Source organism: Nanorana parkeri, unplaced genomic scaffold (genome assembly GCF_000935625.1).
Source record: "Nanorana parkeri isolate BGI_ZX_2015 unplaced genomic scaffold, ASM93562v1 scaffold352, whole genome shotgun sequence".
Classification (NCBI taxonomy): domain Eukaryota; kingdom Metazoa; phylum Chordata; class Amphibia; order Anura; family Dicroglossidae; genus Nanorana; species Nanorana parkeri.
Genome location: NW_017306620.1, coordinates 56,791 through 70,717, shown reverse-complemented (window position 1 = coordinate 70,717; position 13,927 = coordinate 56,791). Strand labels below are relative to the sequence as shown.

Sequence of the window (13,927 nt, the reverse complement as noted above, 5' to 3'; positions counted from 1 at the left end):
GAGCGCCCGGGAGAGTTTTTTTTTTTTTACGGCAGCATAATACTTTTACTTTTTTAACTATTTTTCTGTTCTGCTCGGTCCCTCTGAGGGACCGAGCAGAACAGCCGAGCCGAATGCCGCTCAGCGGCATTCGGCTATTGACTTACTGCTGAGCATGTTCGGCCGACCCGAAGCCAGCCGCAGCAAGCCGATGTACGGCTGATTTCAGTCGGTTTATGGCTGAAATCAGCTGTACAAGCCTGAAGGGAATAGCCGAACATCGTTCGGCTCACTTCACTTTGGGTCAGTTATTCACACGGCTGCCTTTGGCAGCTTTGTGAATAACCCCCATAATGTACCAGTTCGTTGTAAACAATTGACCCAGAGTGAGGCAAGGCTGTGCATATGATAAATCCATATGCTAGGAGCTGGTGAGGAGCATAGGCAGCCAGAAGTAACCAGGACACTGAAGGCAGATGTTGAAAAAGACCAGAGAACAGGTTTACACTTTAATTGGTAGAGGCTGCAGGAAGTGCTTCATTCTCAGCAGAATGGCAGGAAATGGACAATGAGTGGGTGCTCCTTGTCCTTAAAATTGTTATGCAGTTTCCCTGTTGCAGCCTGCTGGTCTATTCATTATATGTTTTAACCACTTGAAGACCAGATGTTTACACCCCCTTCCTGGCCAGGCCATTTTTCAGTATTCAGCGCTGCAGTACTTTGACTGACATTGATTCCGTCATGCAACGCTGTACTGAAATTAATTTTATATATATTTTTATACTAAACTAATTTTTTGGGGACAGATAGAGCTTTCTTTTGGTGCTATTTATTCACCACTGGGGTTTTTATATTTTTTTACTATATTAAAGGGTTATTAAACCCTCACATTTTTTGCATATATCCACTGCTAGTAAGCAGATTTATGCAAAAACTTTATTTAAAAAAACCCCTTTGAAACTTATGTGTCTTTGCCGCACGCTCCCGTCCGAACATCTGAAGAGTCTCAGGCAGCCGCAAAGGATCTTGGAGCGGGCACATGCCCAGTTCAGATGTTCGGCCGGGGGATGAGGAGAGACACAAGGTAAGTCTATGGAGCAGCGTGTACCCGCACAGGCCCTGTGGGACGTCAGAGGAGAGGAGGACAGAGGAGTCAGCGCTGGATTAGAGACCTGCGCCAGCGCTGGAGGGACATCTGAAAATGACAGTAAGGAAGAAGATGATCGGATTAAGAGGCATCATTTAAGGTAAGTCCTTACAATAACATTAGGGGGAGGGCAAAAAAATATCCTTTAATGTCACTTCAAGGAAAAATTACTGAAAATTTAGAAAAAAAAAGTGTTTTCCCCATTATGCTAGGAAACAATTATTTCTACCCAATTTTTTGGTAAAATATAAAAGACGGGGTCACGTCGGGTAAAGAGACGAAAAGCACATACAAATAATACGAACAGCGCTCTCGGATTGGGCCAAGGGAATAGGGTGCTGTAGCTCTACCTCGCCTGCAGCCCTAGGAGACAGGAGGAGTGCCTGCACTTGTGGAACTAAAAAACAAATGTGAGGGCGTAAGGCTGGAGGGACTATGAAGCTGATTGAAACAAAGTGAGGGAAGCAAGAGGAGATGGATCACTTACTTTTAAGTGGGTCTCGGAACCAGATGGATGTGGAACAGTGAAGGAAATCGTGGGGTCCAACGTAGTGCAATCAGTGAAGGCTAGTGTGTTGCCTTGGGTAGCTCATCACAGGAAAATGAGAAGAGAGGGGTGGACAGGGGTGCAGGTGATGGCACACACAGTGTGTCCGTGTCCCCGCTGAAGCAATGTGAAGTGCCAGTGATGTGAGGACTGACGTCAGGCTGGGCTGCCCGAGTTCCTCCACCCGCAGCTGCAGCCCAGCATCTCTCCTTCCGCCTGGGGAACCACGCAGCGATGCTTACAAAGCTTCCAACGTTCGCACCCTCCCGTGAGACCCTCCAGACTCCTGGTGAGACCCCATATAGCCCATCTAAGACCCTGCGAAGCCCTCCTGAGATGCTGCACATCCCTCCTGAGACTCTGCACAGCCCAACTGAGACCCCGCACAGCCCACCTGAGACCCTGCACAGCCCACCTGAGACCCTGCACAGCCCACCTGTGACCCTGCACAGCCCACCTAAGATACCCTGCACAGCCCTTTTGAGACCCTGCACAGTCCACCTGAGACCCTGCACAGCCCACCTAAGACCCTGCACAATGCTTTCCGCTGCCTGCACTCGTTCGTGAGACCTCCGGACCCCTGGTGAGATCCTTGGGGGAGTCAGTGGCGTAGCAATTGGGGGGAAGACGGTGTAGCTGCCCTGGGCACAAAGATGGAGGGGCGGCGGCCAGGCAGTGAACACAATTAAGTCTGTGACACACTGCACGTGGAGCTACACCCAGCAAAGGGAAGCAGTGTTGCACGGAGCTTTGCGTACAGTGTGTCTAGCAATATCCTCTCCCGTGCTCAGCTAGGCGAGAGCTGAGCATGGAGAAATGAAAAATATCATCTCTAGCCAATCGGCTCACACTTATGAATCTGTGCATCAGGACGCGGATTCAAGCATGCAGCCAATCGCATTCCCCCAGACAAAGTGTCTGGTGAGAGGAGTTCAGGAGAGAAGTCTGCTTGGTAATGTTTTCTTTCCTGCGCAAGTTCTTCCTGTGACATATGTGACATATGCCAGGGATGAGAGCTATGTAGAAAGAATGAATATGATATGTCCATTAAATAGTTAAACATTTAATAATTAATAATATTTAATAATTAGTCAATCAATATTTGATCATTAAAAAACTACTAATAGTTAATAATTAAATGAATATATATATTAAAATTAATAATTAACTAAATAATTTTTAATATTAAATAAATAATAAAAACATTTGAATATTTTTTTAACCAAGTTAATAGAAAAAAATAATTGGCCACCAATCCATTATGAAAATAATTGTTACTTGCATCCCTACCCGCACAGCCCTCGTGAGACCCCGCACAGGACTCCTGAGATCCTGTAGACATAAAGCCGCCTCCCTGGAGCAGCACAGACTATGTATAGTAGCTCCATATTATTCTGCATTGCTGTGTAATGTATTGCTGAGATTTGTAGACCTCTATAGCCGGTGGCACTCTACATTGCTGTATAATGTATTGCTAGGATTTGTAGTCCTCTATAGGCAGTGCCATTCTGCATTGATATATAACGTATTGCTGAGATTTGTAATCCCCCTACAACTTGGAGTCAGTGGCAGAACTACGTAATAGCTTAGTAAAAATGTGTTGATTCATTTACTGTAATATTGCTATTGAGCCACAGTCCCTATTTTCCCAGATAAAAAAAGCCCTCCAGAGACCCTCTGCACCCCTCCTAAGACCCTCTGCCTGAAACATCAGGCCAAGGGGGCCCACTAATATATTTTCTGCCCAGGGCCCACCAGAGCCCTGAATCGGCCCTGTTCCTCAAAACACTAAAAATATTGCACAGGGAACTGAGAAGTGATATAAAGCAGAGTTTAATGCATAAAAGTTACATATCAACATATGTAAATAGAAGACTGAAGAACATCCACAAAAGCTTTAATCGGGAGTAGCTACAGAACGCTGGAAAAAACTGGAGGATTTGTGATCTATATTGCGCTTCTATCGGCTGTGGCTTTAGGAAATACTTCCTTGTGAGCAGAAGGGTGGGAAAGGAACAAGGAGTACGCACGCAGAATACCGTCCTTAGCAGGTGATATCAGCACTAAGTTTCCTCAGGCTGAACAATTAACTCAGTAAAAAGAGCAGGAATTTTAATCAAAAAATCAAATCAATCAATCATAGGCGTCGCTGCAATCCGGCCGCCACTGCTGCGGCAATCTCCCTTGTCAGCTCTGCTCTCCCCGTGCTGCCTGCTTCACTTTACGGGCTCCTCGGCAGTCGGCAGCCACCTGTATCTTAGTCCACCCACCTCACCTGCTATTGGCTAGGAGGGAGAGTGCAGCACCGCCATTGGCTGCCTGTGTATTTCAGCAGAGTTGCTGCTCCCCCCGCAACCACCCGGAGAGAAAGAAGAGGGCATGAGTACAGAGCACTTGAACTAGCACATCAGCACTGTAAGTCCCTTTTCTATCTGAGTTTCATTAATGACCTCCGCACTCTGCGTTAAATTACTGACCTCTGCACTCTGCATTACATTTCTGACCTCTGCACTTTGCGTTACATTACTGACCACTGTACTCTGCATTACATTACTGACCTCCGCACTCTGCATTACATTACTGACCTCTGCACTCTGCGTTACATGACTGACCTCTGCACTCTGCATTACATTACTGACCTCTGCACTCTGTGTTATACCACTGACCAATGCACTCTGTGTTAAAACTGACCTCTGCGTTACATTTTTTACATCTGCACTGTGCTTTACATTGCTGACCTCTGCACTCTGCGCTACACCACTGACCTGTGCTTTACATTACTGACTTCTGCACTCTACGTTACATTACTGACCTCCGCACTCTGCATTGCATTACTGACCTCTGTACTCTGTGTTACATTACTGACTTCTGCACTCTGTGTTACACCACTGACCAATGCACTCTGTGTTACAAGTGACCTCTGTGTTAAAAAATGTTTACCTCTGCACTTTGCGTTACACTTCTGACTTCTGCACTGCGCGTTACATTGCTGACCTCTGCACTGTGCATTACATTACTGAACCTATGCCCTGTGCATTACATTACTGATCTCTGCACTGTGCGCTATACCGCTGACCTCTGCATTACATTACTGACCTCCATAGTCTGCGTTACATTACTAACATTTGCACTCTGCATTACATTACTGACCTCTGCACTCTGCATGATACCACTGACCAATACACTCTGCGTTACAACGCTTACCTATGTACATTACGTTGGAACTGATCTTTGTCCCAATACTAAAAACCGATACCAGCATTTACCAGCATTTATTCTTCAAATTGACTCAGGGGTCTTAGGTCCGGGCACTTGCTGGGGACCTTGCGGCAGCCTTCTGGGGAGCCATGCAATACCTGCTTACAGCGCTTCTGCCACCAGCACATCTCCCCTTACTAAGACCCTCCCCACCCATCCTTGGACCATCCGCTCCCCTCCAGACACCCTCTGCCCAAGACATCAGGCCAGAATCCCAGAGTAGAGTGGCAACACAGAGTATGTAGCAAATGCATATACTATTTTTCTGCATTGCTTTATGTTTTGCTGGGATTTGTAGTCCTCTATAGCTGATGGTATTATTCCGCATTGCTGTATCATGTATTGCTGAGATTTGTAGTGCTCTATAGCCGGTGACATTCTGCAATTGCTCTATGATGTATTGCTGAGATTTGTAGTCCTCTATAGCTGCTGGGATTTGGCATTACTATAGAATGTATTGCTGGGATTTGTAGTCCTCTATAGCTGGTGTTATTCTGCATTTCTGTATAACGTATTGTTGGGAATTGTAGTCCTCTATAGCTGATGGTATTCTGCATTACTGTATAATGCATTGCTTGGATTTGTACTCCTCTATAGCTGGTGATATTCTGCATTACTGTATAATGCATTGCAGGGATTTGTACTCCTTTATAGCTGGTGGTATTCTGCATTACTGTATAATGTATTGCTGGGATTTGTAGTCCTCTATAGCTGGTGGTATTCTGCATTTCTGTATAACATAGGGGATTATTTACGCAGCCCTGGTGTTTGCTGAAATTGCTTTAAACTATAAAGAAAAGCTTTTGAGAGGTTTCCTCTCTTTCTCAGATCTGAAGCAATACCTGAGGAAGAAGGAAAACTCTTGAAAACTTGTCAACTTGTCTTCTAAGTATTAGGTTAGTACAATAAAAAGATATAATTGCATACCGCATTACTCTCGTATTTGTAATCTTATTTATATATTCTTATTTCATTTTTTTCAGTGTATGATTTAGTGGGGAAAATTATTAGTGCCTCCCCAGTTTTAACTGTGGTATCTTATGTGCCCCCCCCTATATCTTGTTCCTAGAATCGCCACTGCCAACAATTTAGATTGTTCCCATATTGTAGTCTGCTAGTCTTATATGTATGAGGAAAGCTACAGGTTGGGTAGTACTCCACAAAACACTAAAAACTTTGCACAAGCCTCTCAGAAATGCTGTAAAGCAGAGTTTATTGTGTATGAGTTACAAATGAAGATGTGTAAATCCAAATACAGAAGTTTCATCACAAGGAAGAGCTTTTTATTGGTTTCTGTTTCCTGAGCTCCCTGGATAGTAGAGATGTGCATTCGGATTCGGACGAACTTGCTGAATCACGAAATTCCGTTAATTTGCCAGTTCATCAGAATCTGAAATAACTAATTATTATATGCCCGAATATACGAAACATATATTCATGCATATAGTAATTAGTTTCATATGGGCACAGCCATCTTGCTGCATCCAAGATGGCAGCGCTCATAAATGCGTATAGCATCGCCTGCCGCTGTCCCACCTCCAAGATGAATTCAGGTAAAGAGAAGTCACTAGCACTCCTGCGTAAATACAAGTCAATATTTATTGACTACAAAGTGTCACATAATCACAGGCGACGTTTCGGAACCGCAAGGTTCCTTCCTCAGGCAAAACAGAGTTCATCTCCAAGTAGGGTTTGTTCTGGTTTTAAATGTGCACTTTCGGTTCAGGTTCGTTGCCTCAGAATCCTAAACAGCATACTTAATAATTTCATCAAACGAAACGAAAAAAAGGGGGGTTTTCCCTTTTTATTTGATTTGTCCGAAACCAAGTTTTATGCTGTGCACATGTCTTGTGGATAGCTGTAAAACCTGCTCCGGTAAGTATTTTCATTGCCCGATGTACAGTACACTGTTCGATACTGTACATCGGCAACGCTATACTGTACTAATGCAGTACTGTATAGAGTTCCTCACTGAACGACCAATAAGGAATAGATACTTAATGTATCTATTCCTGAAAGAATAATGTTTCAGTTTTCTGATGGTTGTTGGAACAATCAGAAAACTAGTGACAGCTGAATCCTGAACTGCTGCAGGATCAGTGTCACTAACTTATTATCGGCTGTTCTGAAGTTTGAAGCAGCCTGATAATAACCAAAAATGTATTAATTTATCAAGCAGTAATAGTGAGATTAATTCACAATGACTGCTTGATATAATTAAATAAAATAACATTTTTAAGTTTAAAAAAAATAGTGAAAAGTGTAAAAAAAATAAAATAAGGGACAAATAAATGAATGTATTTATTGCATTTTTTTTAGCTGTGCTGGTTTTGTAAAAAAAATACTACAAATCAAAACTGGGAAAAAAAGTGCTTTAAGTTTTTTCTTTTTTTTAAATTTTTTTATTTGTCCTAAGTGAGACGTTAGACACACATATGTGATATAAATATGTAGCCCTATCTGTCCTCTAAAAAACAATATATAATATGTGTGGGTATATTACTGACGTGGAAGAATCACACAGCAAAAATTTAAAAAGTGTGTCAGTCATTTACGAACAGAAACTAAAAACAAGCTCAGCCATGAAGGGGTTAATCATGTAGAATTAAATGCTTGCAGAGCATTTAAATAATGACCTACCTTATAAACATCTGTAACAATATTCAATGGTACAACAATTAAGTGCCCTCTTCATTCCTAACACATCCATTATTACAGTCCTTCTGAAATCGGTATGATTACCTACCAGCTTTACATATGAGTCACTGAGTTTGGCAGGTCAGAGAAAAATAATAAAAATCCTTATTTACATACACATTCACTCCTCTCACTGCACACAGAAATAGGCCCCCTCTACTACAACCTTGGCAACCAGATGACAGCAGAAGTCTCAAAGCTAAGGGGGTTATTCACAAAGGAGCAGAAGGATTAAGGCTTTGATTGATGCAGTGCCGTCCGTCCGTTTTTTTACTACGGGCGGACGGCAAGAGGTTAAAACACTAAAAACATTGCACAGGGAACTGAGAAATGATATAAAGCAGAGTTTAATGCATAAGAGTTACACTTCACGATATGTAAATAGAAGACTGAAGAACATCCACAAAGCGCTTTAATTGGAAGTAGCTGCAGGACGCTGGAAAAGACCAAAGAATAGGTGATCCACATTGTGCTTCTATCGGCTGTGGCTGCAGGAAATGCTTCCTTGTGAGCAGAAGGGTGGGAAAGGAACAAGGAGTGCGCAAGCACAACACAGTCCTTAGCAGGTGATATGAGCACTAAGGTTCCTCAGGCTGAACCATTAACTCAGTAAAAAGAGCAGGAATATTAAACAAAAATATGAGTGCTTATCAATTAAGATTGTTCCCATATTGTAGTCTGCTAGTCTTATTATATGTATAAAAAAAGCTGGGTCACACTTACATGTTGTGCTACTGCTGGAAAACTGGGTAGTACTCCACAAAACACTAAACACTTTGCACAAGCAACTGAGAAATTATATAAACCAGAGTTTATTGTTTATGAGTTACATATGAAGATGTGTAAATCCAAATACAGAAGTTTCATCACAAGGAAGAGCTTTTTATTGGTTTCTGTTTCCTTGTTACAGATGGCCAAAGGCTGTGCCCAGAACAAAGTATATAGAATTCTCTCTATCAGCTCCCTGGATAGTAGAGATGTGCATTCGGACGAACTTGCTGAATCCTGAAATTCCGTTGATTCGGCAGTTCGTCCGAACCCGAAATGACGAATCAAAAATGCCCGAATATACGAAAAATATATTTGTGCATATAGCAATTAGTTTTGCATGGGTATGTAGTTTTGCTGCGTCCAAGATGTCATGCGCCTCACCTCGGAGATGGGCACGTTCTGTTTTTTTAAATGTGCGCTTTTGAAAGCATAATTATTTGTTTCATCAAACGAACACAAATGAAAGGGTTTTTTCCTTTTCATTCGTTTTGTCCGAAACAAATTTGTATGCTGTGCACAAGCACCCGAAGCACTCAGCCGAGCCGAACGCATATGTATTAGCTCGGCTGAGTCAAACACTCAGCCGAAGCGGGGAGAATGGTCTGCCAAACCCAGCAGATAGGTCGGAGCCAGCGGTGACATCATCTGTTTACATTTTGTCGTCAACTGTCAAATCACTCATTTAGTGCCGTGACTCCGTCAGGAGCGGTCGGGTCTGGCAGGCGTTGTTTGTTTTTTTTGACGAGTCAGCGACTGTCAGATTAAGGGTCAAGATTAAGGGACTTTTTTTGGTGGTGGGGTTTCCCCTTAAATTTCCTACTACACCTAAAGGGCCTCATATGACCTTTGGGGGGAACCCCCCCCCCATTTTCTCTTTAACTCGGGGGTCCCTCCTAACATTTCTACCAGACCTAAAGGGTGGGGATCCCATGCTGTTTTTTTGTTGTTTTTACTTCTGTTTACATGTCATTTTTTTAATTCTGTTTGCTATCTCTGAGGTAGCGAACAGAATGACCAGGCCAAATGCTGCACGGCAGCATTCAGCTTTTTACTCCCTGCTGTTTAGCACATATGAGAATAGGGCGAAAAGCAGGGAATGAACTGCCAGACTCTCGCTTCAGCCAATCCAGATGTTGAATCAGCTGAGGTGAACATGTTCTTCACTTTGGTTCAGCCCAACGAGCTGAGGCTGTTCGGCTGAACAGAAGGGAGCCGAAGTCAGCTGATGTATGGCTGAAAACAGCCATACCCGGGTGAACTGAATAGCCGAACGGGGTTCAGCATCCTTGACTTCGGCTCGGCTATTTGTTCGGCTGCCTTCGGCAGTTTAGTGAATAGCCGCCTGAATCCTCTCTCATCCAGTGCTCACCAATTCTTTTCTATCTTTAACTCTTTACTCCGTCCTGCCCTGAACATTGACAATCCTATCAAAATCATGATTGATGCAATTTGTGATAGGAGCTACACTGTCTAAATATTAGACCAGTGCATGGCTGAAAATTTAGTTACATTTTCATTTAGGATTTTCTTTTTTAGTTTTCTAAAAATTCTGATCCGTTCGATATTCGTTATTTGGAATCCAGATCGATCTGAAGTTTTCATTTTTGGATCTATTCAAATCTACTTGGAGAGGGTTTAGTATGTTCAACCTGAATATCGGAAAAGAAACAGTGTGGGGTCCCCCACCCAAATTCAAACCAGCACCTTCAGGTCCCCCCATGCACCCCCCAAAAACCTTTACCAGACCCTTGATCCGAGCAGAACAGGAATGGGGGGGCGATTGTGCACACCCCACTCCGCACCATTCGATTGTGTGCTCCTCCTCCCTCTCCTGCACTATACAAGGCCTCTTGCCTTCAACAAGGGGCAGGGTCCCCATAATGAAGTGGACAAGGGCCTCTTCCACACAACCCTAACCCGGTGGTTTTGGGGGTCTGTAAGCAGGGAGGCTTATCAAAATGTGGGTGCCCCCTTTCAATCATGATGCCTGCCGCTCGCCGCCCCAATGAAAGAAAAAATGCCCACCGCCTCATCCGCACTCTGTTCCTGAATGTAAACAAAGGGGCAGAGCAAGTCCATCACTGTGACATCACACTGTCTCTCTCCATGACCTCATCAATCAGATATTAGTCCATTTAAATCTTACACTAAGGTAAATTGATTGATTTACTTATAGTTGTAGCTTTATTGTTCTTTTTGTACTTGCAATAGCTGTATTGCAGGACTATTTTGCCAATACAGGGACAATGTTTTTTACCTGTTCCACCACATAAATGGCATAGTCTGCTTGCTGTTTTTGTAGGAAAGGATGCATGTTGTACAGCCAGATATGAAGATGTGGTTCTCTATTTCGAAAAGGAATCACTATAGCAATCTTCTGAAGAGCTGTACAGTTCTCCGGCTTGCTGTGACCACCAAGTGGTAATAATGCATTTTCAGTAATTCTTTTTTCAAGAGACACATTCACTTCAATGGGGTAAGGACCTAGTAGTGAAGACAAAGATGTACAAAATGAATATGCCATTAAGGTCGTAGAAAGATTAATATCACTGCTATCAAAATCTTTTTCTTACATCATTACAGTAGTACAAGTCTGGCTATGAATACTACACTTACTGTTACACTGTTGCATGACTGAGCAACAGTGTGACTTGTATATATGTAGCTTTATATAAACCTTAAGCAAGCCTAGGTTTATACTTCTTTTTTTAACCAGTAGCTTGTAGTGAATGCATATCAGTAATATAAAAAATGTATGTTGAATTGTACCTAACAATTGCTTGTTCTGGGTACAATAAATCAGAAATGTAAGCATTTTAAATACTATTGGGTCTATTAACTAAGCTGCCGAAGGATCTAGCCGTAGTCTTGGGCGGGATGAAATCTCCAGTTCTGGGGCCAGGTGCAGCCAATTGCCAGGTCAGAGTGTCCAGGAGGTTGATAACAGCCCTATTAAGAGACTGGACAGATAGGAAGCGGCAGTCAGTGGTGCAGTCATACATGCAGAGCGTGGGAGATTGTGTGCATGTGATGCTGGAGTCTGGCTGGAGAGGCCAAGAGGGCCTGTGGCACACGCGGTGTGTGGGGGCGAGGCCAGGAGGGTCTGTGGCACACTAGGTGATGTGTTTCGAAAAGGTCGGGAGGACCGTCATCACACAGGGAGGAGAAGCTGCTGGTGTCTGGCCATGAGCAGGCCGAGGCTCTAACCCTGAGGAGGAGTTGTGAGGAAAGAGTGATCAGCTGTGGCTGATGTATGAACAACCTGCTGTATTGCTGAAAAACTTTGGGGCTTGTTAATGACAAACTGGTGAGACAAAGAATTGTGTGCCTTAAGTTATGCTGAAGATAAGCTTACGTTTGTGTTTACCATTCTGACTGCCCTGAAGAGGACAATAAAAAGCATTTGTTTGTTCAAACACCGTCTGTACGAGTGCTCTGTGGGCTCCCCAACATCACAATATATATACACTGAGTGGCCAGATTATTATGACCACCCCATCAATACTTCGTTGGGCCACGAGATGACTCCACGGGATGACTTCATTGGGCGGCCTCATGACTTCACGAGATGTTGAAAGGTGGTGCGAGGAATCGGACACTGCACTGTTGCCCTTCTGTTGTCTTGTACCAGTCTTGCCACTCTCCGTTCTGCCCTAACATTGACTAGTCGCTGACGGCCACAATTCGCACGTTCAGACCCAGATTTTCGGTTGACAGTCCAGTCTTAAACACTTTATCAACAGCTGCTCTTGAACATTTAACGAATTCTGCTGTTTTGCTGATACTCGCTCCATGGCTCCGAGCGCCAACAATCATCCCACGTTCAAAGGCTGTTAAATCGCGTTGTTTCCCCATAGCTTCAGAAAAAAATAACTTCTACTGTCGTGGTTAACAACCTGCTTCCCTATTTATAATGGTCTGGCCCTCTAGCAACTTCAGCGCGAAACTATAGCTAATTTGCCTACAAACGTCAGGTGGTCATAATAATCTGGCCACTCAGTGTATATTTATTAGGGATGCACCATTACTAGTATCGTTATCAGTGCCAATACTGAGTATTTGGGTGAATACTCATATACTTACTCCCGATACCGGTCAGAGGGAGATTTCCTCTGACCGGCAGTGCCACGAGGGAACATGCAGCCGGCTTCCCGGCCAATCAGCATCGAGCCAGTCAAACAGCATAGAGTTAGCTTCCCAGATAATCAAGAAGCTGGGCGGCAGGTAATGACACGCCGCCCGGCTTCCATGCCACCGGAAGTACCGGTATCGGCATGTACTGAAAGATAAATATTGGTACTTGTACTTGATACCAAAAAAACAATATTGGTGCAGTCCTATGGCGGGACAAATGAACTCGCAGTATTTACCTAATCCCAGTCTAGCCAATAAAGATAGCCTAAGATATGGAACCCAGAAGAAGGTGTAGATAGATAGAAGTAGTCACTCGCACTCCAAGGGTAGTAAAGCCAATAATGTTTATTGACTATGATGATACATATCTCCTAAGCAACGTTTCGGGACCATGTGGCCCCTTCCTCTGTTTGCTACCTTAATTATCAAGGTAGAAGGTGTAGGTGTCAGAGAGGTTGCGTACTTCACATCGCTTGAGCAAAGGTGAATATATTTCTTCTTTAATAAAAGCCCATCTATAGAAGAAAGTGTTGTTTTAGTTTTGGATATAGTAGGAAGGAGTTAATCAGGTTTTGCTCCGTATCAAAGCAAAAAATGTACTACATTATTAGCTATACTGAAAAACAATAACTGTATAGCAGGTGGAAATAATGTAGCTACCTAGAAACACAGCACTGTTGCGAAATATTCAGCATCTAAACACTCTACAATCCAATGTTGATTATATTTTCCCATGAGGAAAATAAATGCTTTTGCAAAACAAAAAACCAAAACAACATAATAATTAAGTAAATAAATTATAACAATGGTAATGATAACATTGAAAATTACTGTGTTCAAGGGGAAAATGCACTCTTTGAGCTATTTCCATACTGAAATCATGTCACCATAAAATGTTAGTGTTTCACTGCAGAAAAATAATTTTTTAAAAGAAAACCACAACAGCACAACCACCACCAACATTTTTTAACATTTTCCAATGCTTCCTGCCACCTTGTAGTCATAACATACTATGTCATAAGTTGCAAACATGTACATAAAGCAGACCCAGAAGCCGGAGCTTATAAATGCTCACAGATGCCAACGCAATGCAACACAGAATGAAGAGGGCAAAATCTTAGAAAAAAAACCAACAAAACAAATAAAGTAATAGTAACAATTTATAACCAACAAGGAATATACGCATGAGTTTGGAAGGGATCAGTGTTGTGTTTGTTTGTGTAACATGACTGTCTTTTTTTGTACTTAGAACTTAGATGAAGTTCATATTATATTGTGGGTTCTCCTTATGCTGACATCATAAATTTTTTTCATTAACTGTAACTTAATGTAAAATAGTATAAACCTAGGCTTGTAAAATTATATAATTCCCAGTTCCCCGCACACCCATGTGT

General features: G+C 42.8%; 1 protein-coding gene across 1 annotated transcript in view; it reads right to left on the bottom strand.

The window, feature by feature from the left end:
• Positions 1-13,927, bottom strand: part of LOC108788802 (beta-1,4-galactosyltransferase 1-like) — a 90,140-nt gene that overhangs the window by 34,313 nt on the left and 41,900 nt on the right. Inside the window, exon 2 of the mRNA XM_018558655.1 lies at positions 10,657-10,883. Within this exon, the coding sequence (XP_018414157.1) occupies positions 10,657-10,883 (227 nt within the window). The remainder of the gene's footprint in view (positions 1-10,656; positions 10,884-13,927) is intronic.